This window comes from Stegostoma tigrinum, chromosome 9 (genome assembly GCF_030684315.1).
Source record: "Stegostoma tigrinum isolate sSteTig4 chromosome 9, sSteTig4.hap1, whole genome shotgun sequence".
In the NCBI taxonomy this organism is placed as follows: domain Eukaryota; kingdom Metazoa; phylum Chordata; class Chondrichthyes; order Orectolobiformes; family Stegostomatidae; genus Stegostoma; species Stegostoma tigrinum.
The window spans coordinates 97,921,409-97,935,316 of NC_081362.1; the positions used below are offsets into that span (position 1 = coordinate 97,921,409).

General features: G+C 41.4%; 1 protein-coding gene across 1 annotated transcript in view; it reads right to left on the reverse strand.

The window, feature by feature from the left end:
* Positions 1–13,908, reverse strand: part of LOC125455212 (adenylate cyclase type 8-like) — a 163,959-nt gene that overhangs the window by 47,681 nt on the left and 102,370 nt on the right. The window contains exons 10-11 of the mRNA XM_048536930.2: positions 13,581–13,782; positions 1,909–2,010 (exon numbers count right to left, since the gene is read on the reverse strand). Coding sequence (XP_048392887.1) covers positions 1,909–2,010; positions 13,581–13,782 — 304 coding nt within the window. The remainder of the gene's footprint in view (positions 1–1,908; positions 2,011–13,580; positions 13,783–13,908) is intronic.

The window sequence follows — 13,908 nt, forward strand, 5'->3', positions numbered from 1 at the left end:
AGGTCAGAAATCTCACAACACTCAGTTATAGTCCAACAGGTTTATTTGAAAACACAAGCTTTCAGAGCCTCGCTCCTCCTTCAGGTGTCAGTGAGGGAGGTTGTATCAGACACAGAATTTAGAAGTAAAAGATCAAATGGTCATACTATTGATGAGAATGTACTAAACAAACCTAAGATGCTGTTAAATCTTTAATCAGTTTGAGGTTTTAATTGATTAATATGTCTATGTAAATCCCCAAATTCCTTTCAAGTCCCTGTGCTGTGAGAACTAAAGGTTTTATCAGTGTAAAGAACAGGTGACATTTTAGGTCAGACAATGCATGTTAGGCTTTGTTTAGAATCTTTTTGTGTTTTAGTTGGGAGTCAGACTGCTTTTATTTCTAAAGTAGGAATTTATAAAATGCCAGATAACAAGGTGTGGAGCTGGATGAACACAGCAGGCCAAGCAGCATCAGAGGAGCACAAAAGCTGACGTTTCGGGCCGAGACACTTCATCAGAAAAGTGGGATGGGGAGACGGTTGAACAAAATAGGATGTATCTGCAAATACAAATTCACCCAATAGACTCATGTGTGTGCGAGAGAGAGAGAGAGAGACTGTGTGTTTGTGTGTGTGTATGTGTGTGTGTGTGTTTGTGTGTGTGTGTGTGTGTGTGTGTGTGTGCGCGTGTGAGGGAGAAAGAGAGTGTGTGTGTGTTTGTGTGAGTGAGTGACTGTACATGTATGCACATGTGCATGTGAGAGACTGTATGCAGTAGTGGGTTGAGATCCTAGTTGAGGCCGTCCACATGGGTACTGAACTTAGCTATCAGCCTCTGCTCGGCGACTCTGCATTGTGTATCCCAAAATCTGCCTTGGAGGACATTACCTGAAGATCTGAGGCCACACATCCTTGACCACTGAAGTACTCCCCCACTGGGAGCGCACGCACACGCACCTCTTATATTCCCTCTAAACAGGACCATAATGACTCTGAACTCTCATTATCACACTTTTTGAAAGCTTTCCACTTAACAGACGCCACTTTACCTGTGAACAGTCTACTCCAATCAATTTTTGAAAGTTCTTGTCTCATACCATTAAAGTGTGCCTTACTCCAATTAAAAACATGGAGTCATTCTGCAGCCTGTCAAACTGAATATAAAATTTAATCATTTTACGATCACTGCTACCTATTGGTGCCTTCACTCTCAGATCATTGGTCTGATTTCATTGCACAAGACCATATAGCCACATATTGTTTGGCCTCTGGCTAACACCAGAACATGTTGTCCGAAACAGAATCCCAAAAACATGCTATGAATTGTTCAGTTCTGAAGAAGTTACATGAGATTTGAAATGTTAACTCTGTTTCTCTCTCCAAAGGTGCTGAGCTTCTCTGGCACTTCATGTTTTTATTTTAGATTTTTAGCATCCATGGTATTTTGCTTTTATCCCTCAAATTACGTTTTGCCTTTAAGATTTCTAAACGCTACCTAAGCCACTCGTCTAGCTTTGTTTCCTGAGTTTGCATCATCGCTCTTTATTGTGTCAAAGTCATAATTAATTAACAGTGCCACCTCTCTATCTTTTTCTAAGTTCTTGTCATTCCAAAATGCCATATATGCTTCAACATTCAAGTCCCAATCTATGTCATCTTGCAGTCATATGTTTGTACTGTTTATCAGATTGAACTTTGTTTCATAATGCTCCCGCGAATCACCTTGAAGTATTTCATTATATTGAATGGGCTAAATAAATACAAGCTTTTGTCATTATTTCATTTCAATTTTCTCTGAAACATAGCAAATAAATAATGTTCCTCCTCTCATTGTTCCTAATAAGGTGGTGTGATCCTTCAATCAACTTCCCTCAGTCATAGGAAATAAATGAAAGGACAGAAGTGCATAAGCCAATGTCTGCCATACCTCAGTCTGATTGCAAATATTCGTTGACCCCTTACGATCCCGATTCCAGTTTGAAAAATTAAATGAATCAATTGGAAATGGATTCAAATCAGGGCACCAAATCTGAGGATAAATCACATAAATCGGAATTACAAATGTCATCCATGAGAATTTACAACCTTACAGCCATACTTGCATATCCTGCCAGAGGAGATCATTCATCTCATCAAGCTAAAGTGGTTCATTGTGAAAGTAGCTCAAAACCAAAATATTATTACAAAATATCTGGTCGGCACAGACAAATTGGACCAAAGAGTCTGTTTCCGTGCTGTACATGCCTATGACTCTGTAACTCTATTCCCACTGCTCCACCATCGCCATATGTGCTTCAGTCCAAAACTAATCTCACGCCCTAATCTCTCCCCATAACCTTGGTACAATCCCATAAAAATCCAATTGCCCCACGCCCTCTCCACATCCCAGTGTCAATTCTAAACCAATCCCACTTCCCTGGCCATCATGGTCCTCAATAAATGCCAAACTAATCCAACTAAACCACACTCCGTCCTTAGCCTGTATCAATTCCAAACCAATCACACTAAAACACACTCTGTCCATAGCCTGTATCGAATCCAAAGTAATCCCACTAAACCACACTCTGTCCATAACCTGTATAAATTCCAAACTAATCTCACTAAACAACACTCTGTCCATAGCTTGTATCTATTCAACACTAATCCGGCGACACCACACTCTGTCCAGAGCCCGTATCAATTCCAAACTAATCCCACGAAACCACACGCTGTCCAGAGCGTGTATCAATTCTAAAGTAATCCCACTAATCCACACTCTATCCATAGCCTGTATCAATTAAAAACCAATCCCACTAAAACACACTCTGTCCATAGCCTGTATCAATTCCAAACCAATCACACTAAACCACACTCTGTCCATAGTCTGTAACAATTCCAAACTAATCCCAATAAACCACACTCTGTCCATAGCTTGTATCAATTCCAAACTAATCCCATTAAACCACACTCTGTACACAGACTGTATCCATTCCAAGGTAATCCCACTAAACCGCTCACTGTCCATAGCCTGTATCCATTCCAAACGAATCCCACTAAACCACACTCTGTCCATTTGCTGTATCAATTCCAAACCGATCTCACTAAAACAGACTCTGTCCATAGCCTGTATCAATTCCAAACCAATCCAACTAAACCACATTCTGTCCATAGCCTGTATCAATGCCAAACTCATCCCACTAAACCACACTCTGTCCATAGCCTGTATCAATTCCACTGTAATCCCACAAAACTACACTCTGTCCATAGCCTGGATCAATTCCAAACTAATTTCACTAAATCACAATCTGTCCATAGCCTGTATCAATTCCAAACTATTCCCACTAAACAACACTCTGTCCATTGCCTGTATCAATTCCAAGGTAATACCACTAAGCCACACTCTTTCCATAGCTTGTATCAATTCAAAGCAAATCCCACTAAATCACACTCTGTCCATAGCCTGTACAAATTCAAAAGTAATCCCACTAAACCACACTGTCCATAGCCTGTATCAATTCCAAACTAATCTCATTAAACCACACTCTGTCCATAGCCTGTCTCAATTCCAAACCGATCTCACTAAAACAGACTCTGTCCATAGCCTGTATCAATTCCAAACCAATCCAACTAAACCACACTGTCCATAGCCTGGATCAATTCCAAAATAATTTCACTAAATCACAATCTGTCCATAGCCTGTATCAACTCCAAACTATTCCCACTAAACAACACTCTGTCCATTGCCTGTATCAATTCCAAGGTAATACCACTAAGCCACACTCTTTCCATAGCCTGTATCAATTCAAAGCAAATCCCACTAAATCACACTCTGTCCATAGCCTGTACAAATTCAAAAGTAATCCCACTAAACCACACTCTGTCCATAGCCTGTATCAATTCCAAACTAATTTCATTAAACCACACTCTGTCCACAGCCTGTATCAATTCCAAACTAATCCCACTAAAACACGTTTTGTCCAGAGCCTGTGTCAATTCCAAAATAATCGCACGAAACCACACTCTGTCCACAGCCTGTATCAATTCCAAACTAATCCAACTAAACCGCACTCTGCCCATAGCCTGTATCAATTCCAAACTAATCCCACTAAACCTCACTCTGCCCATAGCCTGTATCAATTCAATAGTAATCCCACTAAACCACACTCTGTCCAGAGCCTGAAACAATTCACAACTAATCCCACTAAGCCACACTCTGTCCATAGCCTGAATCAATTCCAAACTAATCCCACTGAACCACACAGTGTCCATAACATATATCAATTCCAATCTAATCCCACTAAACCACACTCTGTTGAGAGCCTGTATCAATTCCAAACTAATTCCATTAAACGACACTCTGCCCATAGCCTGTATCAATTCAATAGTAATTCCACTAAACCAGAATCTGTCCATAGCCTGTATCCATTCCAAAGTAATCCCACTAAACCACACTCTGTCCATTGTCTGTATCCATTCCAAACTAATCCCACTAAACCACACTCTGTCCATAGCCTGTATCCATTCCAAAGTAATACGACGAAACCACTCTCTGTCCATAGCCTGTGTCAATTCCAGACAAATCCCACAAAATCACACTCTGCCCATAGCCTGTATCAATTCCAATCTAATCCCACCAAACCACACTCTGTCCACAGCCTGTATCCATTCCAAACTAATCCCACTAAACCACACTCTGTCCATTGTCTGTATCCATTCCAAAGTAATCCCACTAAACCACACTCTGTCCATAGCGTGTATCCATTCAAAAGTAATACGACGAAACGTCACTCTGTCCATAGCCTGTATCAATTACAAACTAATCCCACCAAACCACACTCTGTTGTTAGCCTGTATCCATTTCAAAGTAATCCCATTAAACCACACTCTGTCCATAGTCTGTATCCATTCCAAAATAATGCCACTAAACCACACTCTGTCCATAGCCTGTATCAATTCCAAACAAACCCCACTAAACCGCACACTGTCCATAGGCTGTATCAATTCCAAAGTAGTCACAGTAAACCACACTCTGTCCATAGCCTGTATCAATTACAAACTAATCCCACTAAACCACACTCTGTCCATTGTCTGTATCAATTCCAAATAATCCCACTCAACCACAATCTCTCCATAGCCTGTATCAATTCCAAACCAATCCCACTCAACCACACTCTGACCATAGGCTGGATCAATACCAAACTAATGCCACAAAACCACATTCTGTCCATAGCCTGTATCAATTCCAAACTAATCCCACTAAACCACACTCTGTCCATTATCTGTATCCATTCCAAAGTAATCCTACTAAACCACACTCTGTCCATAGCCTGTGTCAATTCCAAACTAATCCCACTAAATCACAATCTGTCCATAGCGTGTATCGATTCCAAACTAATCCCACTAAACCACAATCTCTGCATAGCCTGTATCCATTCCAAACTAATCCCACTAAACCACACTCTGTTGATAGCCTGTATCAATTCCAAACCACTCCCACTAAACCACAATCTGTCCATAGCCTGTATCAATTCCAAAGTAATCCCACTAAACCACACCCTGTCCATAGCCTGTATCAATTCCAAACCAATCCCAGTAAACCACACTCTGTCCATAGCCTGTATCAATTCCAATCCAATCCCACTAAACCACACGCTGTCCATAGCCTGTATCAATTCCAAACTAATCCCACAAAACAACACTCTGTCCATACCCTGTATCCATTCCAAACCAATCACAATAAACCACATTCTGTTCATACCCTGTATCAATGCCAAACTAATCCCACTAAACCGCACACTGTCCATAGCCTGTATCAATTCCAAACTAATCGCACTAAACCACACTCTGTCCATAGCCCGTATCAATTCCAAAGTAATCCCAATGAAAGCACACTCAGTCAATAGTCTGTATCACTTCCAAACTCATCCCACAAACCAAACTCTGTCCACAGCCGGTATCAATTCCAATGTAATCCCACTAAACCACACACTGTCCATAGCGTGTATCCATTCCGAACTAGTCCCACTAAACCACACTCTGTCCATACCCTGTATCATTTCCAAACCACTCCCACTAAACATCACTCTGTCCATAGGCTGTATCCATTCCAAAGTAATCCCACTAAACCACTCTCTGTCCTATGCCTGTATCCATTCCAAACTAATCCCACTAAATCACACTCTGGCCATAGCCTGTATCAATTCCAATCTAATCCCACTAAACCACACTCTGTCCATAGCCTGTATCAATTACAAACTAATCACACTAAACCACGCTCGGTCCAGAGCCTGTATCAATTCCAAACTAATCCCACTAAACCACAATCTCTCCATAGCCTGTATCCTTTCCAAACTAATCCCATTAAACCACACTCTGTCCATAGCCTGTATCAATTCAAAACCACTCCCACTAAACCACATCCTGTCCATAGCCTGTATCATTTCCAAACCAATCCCACTAAACCACACCCTGTCCATAGTCTGTAACAATTCCAAACTAATCCCACTAAACCACACTCTGTCCATAGCCTGTATCAATTCCAAAGTCATCCCAAATAAAGCACACTCAGTCAATAGTTTGTATCAATTCCAAACTGATCCCACAAACCACACTCTGTCGACAGCCGGTATCAATTCCAAACCAATCCCACGAAGCCACATTCTTTCCATAGCCTGTATCAATTCCAATCTAATCCCACTAAACCACACTCTGTGCATAGCCTGTATCAATTCCAAACCACTCCCACTAAACCACACTCTGTCCATAGCCTGTATCAATTCCAAACTGATCCCACTAACCACACGCTGTCCACAGCCGGTATCAATTCCAAACCAATCTCACTAAACCACACTCTGTAAATAGCCTGTATCAATTCCAAACTAATCCCACTAAACCACTCACTGTCCATAGCCTGTATCCATTCCAAACGAATCCCACTAAACCACACGCTGTCCATTTGCTGTATCAATTCCAAACCGCTCTCACTAAAACAGACCCTGTCCATAGCCTGTATCAATTACAAACCAATCACACTAAACCACACTCTGTCCATAGTCTGTAACAATTCCAAACTAATCCCACTAAACCACACTATGTCCTTAGCCTGTATCCATTCCAAAGAAATCCCACTAAACCACTCTCTGTCCTATGCCTGTATCCATTCCAAACTAATCCCACTAAACCACACTCTGTCCATTGTCTGTATCAATTCCAAACTAATCCCACGAAACCACACTATGTCCTTAGCCTGTATCCATTCCAAAGAAATCCCACTAAACCACTCTCTGTCCTATGCCTGTATCCATTCCAAACTAATCCCACTAAACCACACTCTGTCCATTGTCTGTATCAATTCCAAACTAATCCCATGAAACCACACTCTGTCCGTAGCCTGTATCAATTCCAAAGTAATACGACTAAACCACACTCTGTCCATAGCCTGTGTCAATTCCAAACTAATCCTACTAAAACAGACTCTGTCCATAGCCTGTATCAATTCCAAGCCAATCCCACTAAACCACACTCTGCCCAGAGCCTGAATCAATTCCAAACTAATCTCATTAAACCACACTCTGTCCAGAGCCTGTATCAATTCACAAGTAATCCCACTAAACCACACCTGTCCATAGCCTGTATCAATTCCAAACTAATCCCACTAAATCACACTCTGTCCATAGCCTGTATCAATTCCAAACTAATCCCACTAAACCACACTCTGTCCATAGCCTGTATCAATTCCACACTAATCCTACTAAAACAGACTCTGTCCATAGCCTGTATCAATTCCAAACCAATCCCACTAAAACAGAATCTGTCCATAGCCTGTATCAATTCCAAACCAATCCCACTAAACCACACGCTGTCCATAGCCTGTGTCAATTCCAAACAAATCCCACTAAATCACACTCTGTCCATAGCCTGTATCAATTCCAATCTAATCCCACTAAACCACATTCTGTCCACAGCCTGTATCCATTCCAAACTAATCCCACAAAACCACACTCTGTCCATAGCCTGTATCAATTCCAAACAAATCCCACTAAACCACACTCTGTCCATAGCCTGTATCAATTCCAAACCAATCCCACTAAACCACACGCTGTCCATACCCTGTATCAATGCCAAACAACTCCCACTAAACCACACTCTGTCCATAGCCTGTATCAATTCCAAACTAATCCCACTAAACCACACCCTGTCCATAGCCAGTATCAATTCCAAACCAATCCCACTAAACCACACTCTGTCCATAGCCTGTATCAATTCCAAACCAATCCCACTAAACCACACTCTGGCCATAGCCTGTATCAATTCCAATCTAATCCCATAAAACCACACTCTGTCCATAGCCAGTATCCATTCCAAACCAATCACAATAAACCACATTCTGTCCGAACCCTGTATCAATGCCAAACTAATCCCACTAAACCGCAAACTCTCCACAGCCTGTATCAATTCCAAACTAATCGCACTAAACCACACTCTGTCCATAGCCTGCATCAATTTCAAAGTCATCCCAACTAAAGCACACTCAGTCAATAGTCTGTATCAATTCCAAACCAATCCCACTAACCACACTCTGTCCGCAGCCGGTATCAATTCCAAACCACTCCCACTAAACCACACTCTGTCCATAGCCTGTATCAATTCCAAACTAATCACACTCAACCACACTCTGTCCAAAGCCTGTAGTAATTCCAAAGTAATTCCACTAAAGCACACTCTGTCCATAGCCTGTATCAATTCCAAACAAATCCCACTAAACCGCACTCTGTCCATTGCCTGTATCAATTCCAAACTAATCCCACTAAACGACACGCTATCCATAGCCTGTATCAATTCCAAACTAATCCCACTAAACCACACGCTATCCATAGCCGGTATCAATTCCAAACCAATCCCACTAAACCACCCTCTGTCCGTAGCCTGAATCAATTCCAATCTAATCCCACTAAACCACACTCTGTCCACAGCCTGTATCAATTCCAAACTAATCCCACTCACCCACACGCTATCCATAGCCTGTATCAATTCCAATGTAATCACACTAAACCACACTCTGTCCATAGCCTGTATCAATTCCAATGTAATCCCACTAAACTACACTCTGTCCATAGCCTGTATCAATTCCAATGTAATCCCACTAAACCACACTCTGTCCATAGCCTGTATCAATTCCAAACTAATCCCACTAAACCACATGCTGTCCATAGCCTGTATCAATTCCAAACCAATCCCACTAAACCACACTCTGTCCATAGCCTGTATCAATTCCAAACTAATCACACTAAACTACACTCTGTCCATAGCCTGTATCAATTCCAAACTAATCCCACTAATCCCACTAATCCCACTATCTCAACATTAGCCGAAATTGCTGGAGGACTCAGCCAATCTGGCAGCATCTGCAGTGAGAAAGCAGGCTCAACATTTCAGGCCCACTGACTACAACCGATTTGAAAGGAAGTGTTCAGGTTCTGAAGTTATTGAACTCCATGTTGAATCCTGACGGCTGCAGGGTCCTCAAGTATAAAATGAGATGCTGTTGTTACGGCTTGCACCGAGCTCCACTGGAGCACTGCAAGAGGCCTGCGATAGAGATGTTAGCCAGGGATCAGGGTGGTGTGTTGAAATGACAGGGAACTGGAGGTAATTTTTGTTCACAAAATGTAGGTATTCTGCAAAATAGTCATCCGATCTGTGTTTCGTTTCCCCAGTACAAAGTAGAGCACTTGTGAGCAGTGAGTTCAGTAGACTAGTTTGAAGTGAAGTAGGTAACTTGTTGTTTCACCTGGAAGATGTGCCTGGAGTGTGGACTGTGAGGAAGGATGGAAGTAAATCGGCAGATGGTAGACCCTCTGTGATTGCATGGGAAGGTGCTGAAAAGTGGAGGAGGAGTGGACCAGGGTATCCTGGAAGGAGTGGTCCCTGCAGAAGGTTGACAAGGGAGGGGAGGGGTGCAGAATATTTGTCTGGTGGTGGGATCCCACTGGAGGGGGTGGAACTGGTGGCTCATGATCCTTTTAATACAGATACCAGTGGGATGGTAGGTAAGGACAAGGGGAACCCTATTGCTGTTGGGGAGAGAATAGAAGGGTTGAGGGCTAAAGTGTGGGAAATGGAGCAAACGGCCCTATCAAGCACGGCAGCAGAGAATCCTCAACTGAGGAAAATGGCGGACATTTCTGTGGGCCTCCCTTGAGAAGGTAGTGTCATTAGAACAGATGTGACAGGAATGGAGAAACTGAGAGAGTGTGAAGAATTATAGGCCAGGTAACTGCGGGAGTTGATGGGATTGTACTGGATGTTTGTAGCCAACCTGTTCCTAGACATGTTGAGGAAGAAGAGGCACAAGTCAGAGATGGACCTGGTGAAAGGGAGAGCAGGGTGGAAACTGGAAGTGAAAATTGACAAACTTTTCCAATTCTACTGAAGGAGGGAAGCAGCACCAATGATGTCTTCGATGTACTGGAGAAAGAATTGTGGGGAGGAACCTAAGTAGGATTGGAACAAGGTATGGTCCACCTATCCCACAAAAAAAACAGGTATAACTGGGGCCCATGCAGGTACCCATGATCGCACCTTTGATCTGAAGAAAGGAAGATGAGTTAAAGGAGAAGTTGTTCTGGGTGAGGACAAGGTTCATGGTGAAGAGGAGGCAGCTGGTGTACACAAAATAGAACTATGAAATTGATGGATACTGTAAAACTAACAAAGAATTGTGGATCTAAGTGGCAAGTGATTGGACTAGAGAAGAAAAATTTAAGTCTGCATAGGAAAACTGTTACAAAGTTATAACATTCTGAAGAAGAATCACCAGACTCAAAATGTTGACTTTGTTTTCTCCCTACAGATGTTGCCAGACCTGCTGAGTTTCTCCAGCAATTTCTGATTTTGTGCCAGATAGTTACCTGATTTTTGGCTCCTTTCCTTTCAGATAAAGATGTGACATTGGCAGTTTTCTAATCATCTCTGACTTTTCCAGAATCTAAGGATTCCTAGAAAAATACTGTTAGTGATTACTCCTAGTGCATTCATTATGTCTGTAGCTACTTCCTTTAATAACCTGGGATGCAATCCACCAGGTCCAGGGGATCGATCTGTTTTTAGCCTTATTATAGTTTCCTGAGGATTTTGATCTCTAGTAATAGTTATTGCACTTATTTGCTTTGCTCCTTTTTGGAAGTTTAGTAATTTTGGGATACTATTAGTGTCTTCCACTATGAAGACCAATGCAGGCAATTTATTCAAATCCTTTGTCATTTCCTAGTCCCCTATCAATATTTCCTCATCTCTTTCACTAAGGGGCTTATGTTCACCTTGGCTTTTCTTTTCCTTCTTAGATATCGAAAGAAGCTCTTGCTGTCTGTCTTCGTATTTATTTAGCAGACATTTATTAACAACTACTTATGTGATCAGTGGGTTGCCTGTTGATGAGATATTCCGGAAAACAAAGAGGTCCACATGACCAATGTAAACATACACAAAGTGGAGCCAATCTACCATCCTCTGAGAAAAAGAACAGGAAATGACATCACCAACGCAGGAAATGACATCACCAACCCAAGGAAACCTAATCAGATAAATAGAAAGCGGGACATAACACCAGCGCTTCGTCGGAGGCTCACTGATGATGTTACCTAGAATGGTGACGAAACGTCTGAAAACTAACCTTCCAGCTCAGCGAGCAAACTCACATCCACACACATTAAGTAATAGAAATGTAATACAGGAGGTATACACATCACTGTTATACTTCAGTTACAGCATAAATCACCGAAGTGTCACTTTGCCATAAATAAAATGTACCTGTAGAGACCCTTCTCACTCAAATCCTCAACTAACTACTCAGGCATTGTGTCAAATTGCAATTTTTGAGAAGAAATTGACTTGAAATTGAATCAACTGTTGCTATTTCATCTGGCTATCTCATTGAACAAATTTGTATTGAGTTAAATGAATTTTTAAAATCATAATATTTGGACAGAATAATACAGTGAGCCTCATGGTATTTGATGTTTATAATTTTTGCAGGTTTTTTGAGAGTGTTGGTTCATAAGGTACCAGTTAGAACGAGGTTTGCTGTACATGCATGTTTACCCCCAACGTTTATTTTGTCCCTCTTTAATATTGATTGTCTTTTGTTGATCTTAAAAGTTTCCCAATCCTCTGGCTTATCATGAATCCTTGCCACTACTTTGGTTACTATGGTTGGTTTATCCTATTTCTAGAATCCTTCTTCCTTTTTGGGATATATCTTTGCTGTGAGCCACAAGTTGGTTTCTTAAACATCGGCCACAGTTCCCCAACCATCTTTGTTGCTCAAGTCCTTTCCCAGCTCACTTTAGCCAATTCTGGCCCTTATTACTTTGCAATTGCCCTTATTTAAGTTTAACATGTGTTTCCAACCCAACTTCCTCCCTCTCAAACTGATTATTAAATTTTATCATTTTATGGTCATTCTTCATAAGAGGATCTTTTATTCTGATATTATTTATTAAACCTGCCTTACTACACTTCACCAGATCCAAAATAGCTTGATCCCTAGCTGGATTCATAACATATTGCTTTGATCTCTCAGAGGCCAACTGCTGCTTTACTTCTCCAATTCTTGGCTGAAGGCCATGATTGAAGGAACATTTCTAACTTTTCCTCTCCTGCTGCTCCTCCTACCACCACAATATAGTCAATTCCTTCTCTCAACAACTCTCCATTTCACTTTGAGTTCTGAAGGAAGTTCACTGGACTTGAACGCTAATTCTATTGCTCTCTCTTCAGAAGATGCTGCCAGATCTTCTGAATTTCTGTTTTTGTCTACAGCTATCCTGGTATGGCAGGTTCACGCAAATAATTTACTTCAGAAACAGTGTTTATCAATTAGTCTGAGGGAAAAATATAAAGTTGACTTTTTTAGTGTGTGATAATACCTCTTAATCAAGAAAGTACGACAGTTTATTCTGTTTCTGGCAGCACATTTAAATGCTGTGTATGCAAGAAGACTAGCTTTTATCAGTGCAAGGTCTTCATGAAGGTTCGGAGAACTCTGAAGGCATAATCATCTAAGACCATCTGATCATGCTTTCAACCTTCTTTTCTTTCCTTCTTTTTCTTAATTTAACCTATATTCCTAATCAACCTGTTCAGTCTGATCATGTTTAATAATAGACAAAAAAATGGGTTTGACCTGGGGAACCACTCATTCCTCCCTATAAACAGGAATGGCTGATACTCAATTATTCACTGGTTCTTCAAAAAGGCATGACTGGGAAAAGGTGAAGTGGTTGAATTGAGAGGCGCATGATAGTAGTGTGGGTTTCTGACAACAACTGTTTAGAGTGGTCAGTGAATTTGGCTCCTACTTAATCCTTCATCACCAGGCTTTCTGGAATATAACATCACTGCCCAACCTTCCCCTATTGCCCTGTGCTGCCCTGTAATTTTGGATGGATTGCTTTCTCAGAGGTGACTGATGATGAGCAACAACATCAATGACCACACCAAGGGGATAAAAGAAAATTTGTGCGGAGAGCTGTATAGTATCCATTGCTTGCAATAGTGCACGTGGGGTAAAAATGTGAACAGCCTACCCAATCCCAAAGGTTGATGTCCTTGATAACTCACCATGTCATATATTGATGAGACAAAGTTGATGACAATAGACAGCAGCATGATTGTAGTTCTGACTTTATATGTCTCTTGAATCCAGTTAGACAGTTCATGAAAGGCTGTGGGGAGACAGGGAAGCCCCTCAGCCAACATACAGAACAGCATCCAGCAGTAAATGAACACAATGCAGATGAAATGACCAAGCCTCATTTTTTGCCTGTGGGTGGAAAACACATGGCAGATTTGTGTTAGACATTTCTGTAAACAATCAAAAAACTTTTGTTTGGTAGGGCCATCCAGCTCTACATCTTGTTTTCTCAACTTCTGTTTGGTGCTGGAATGA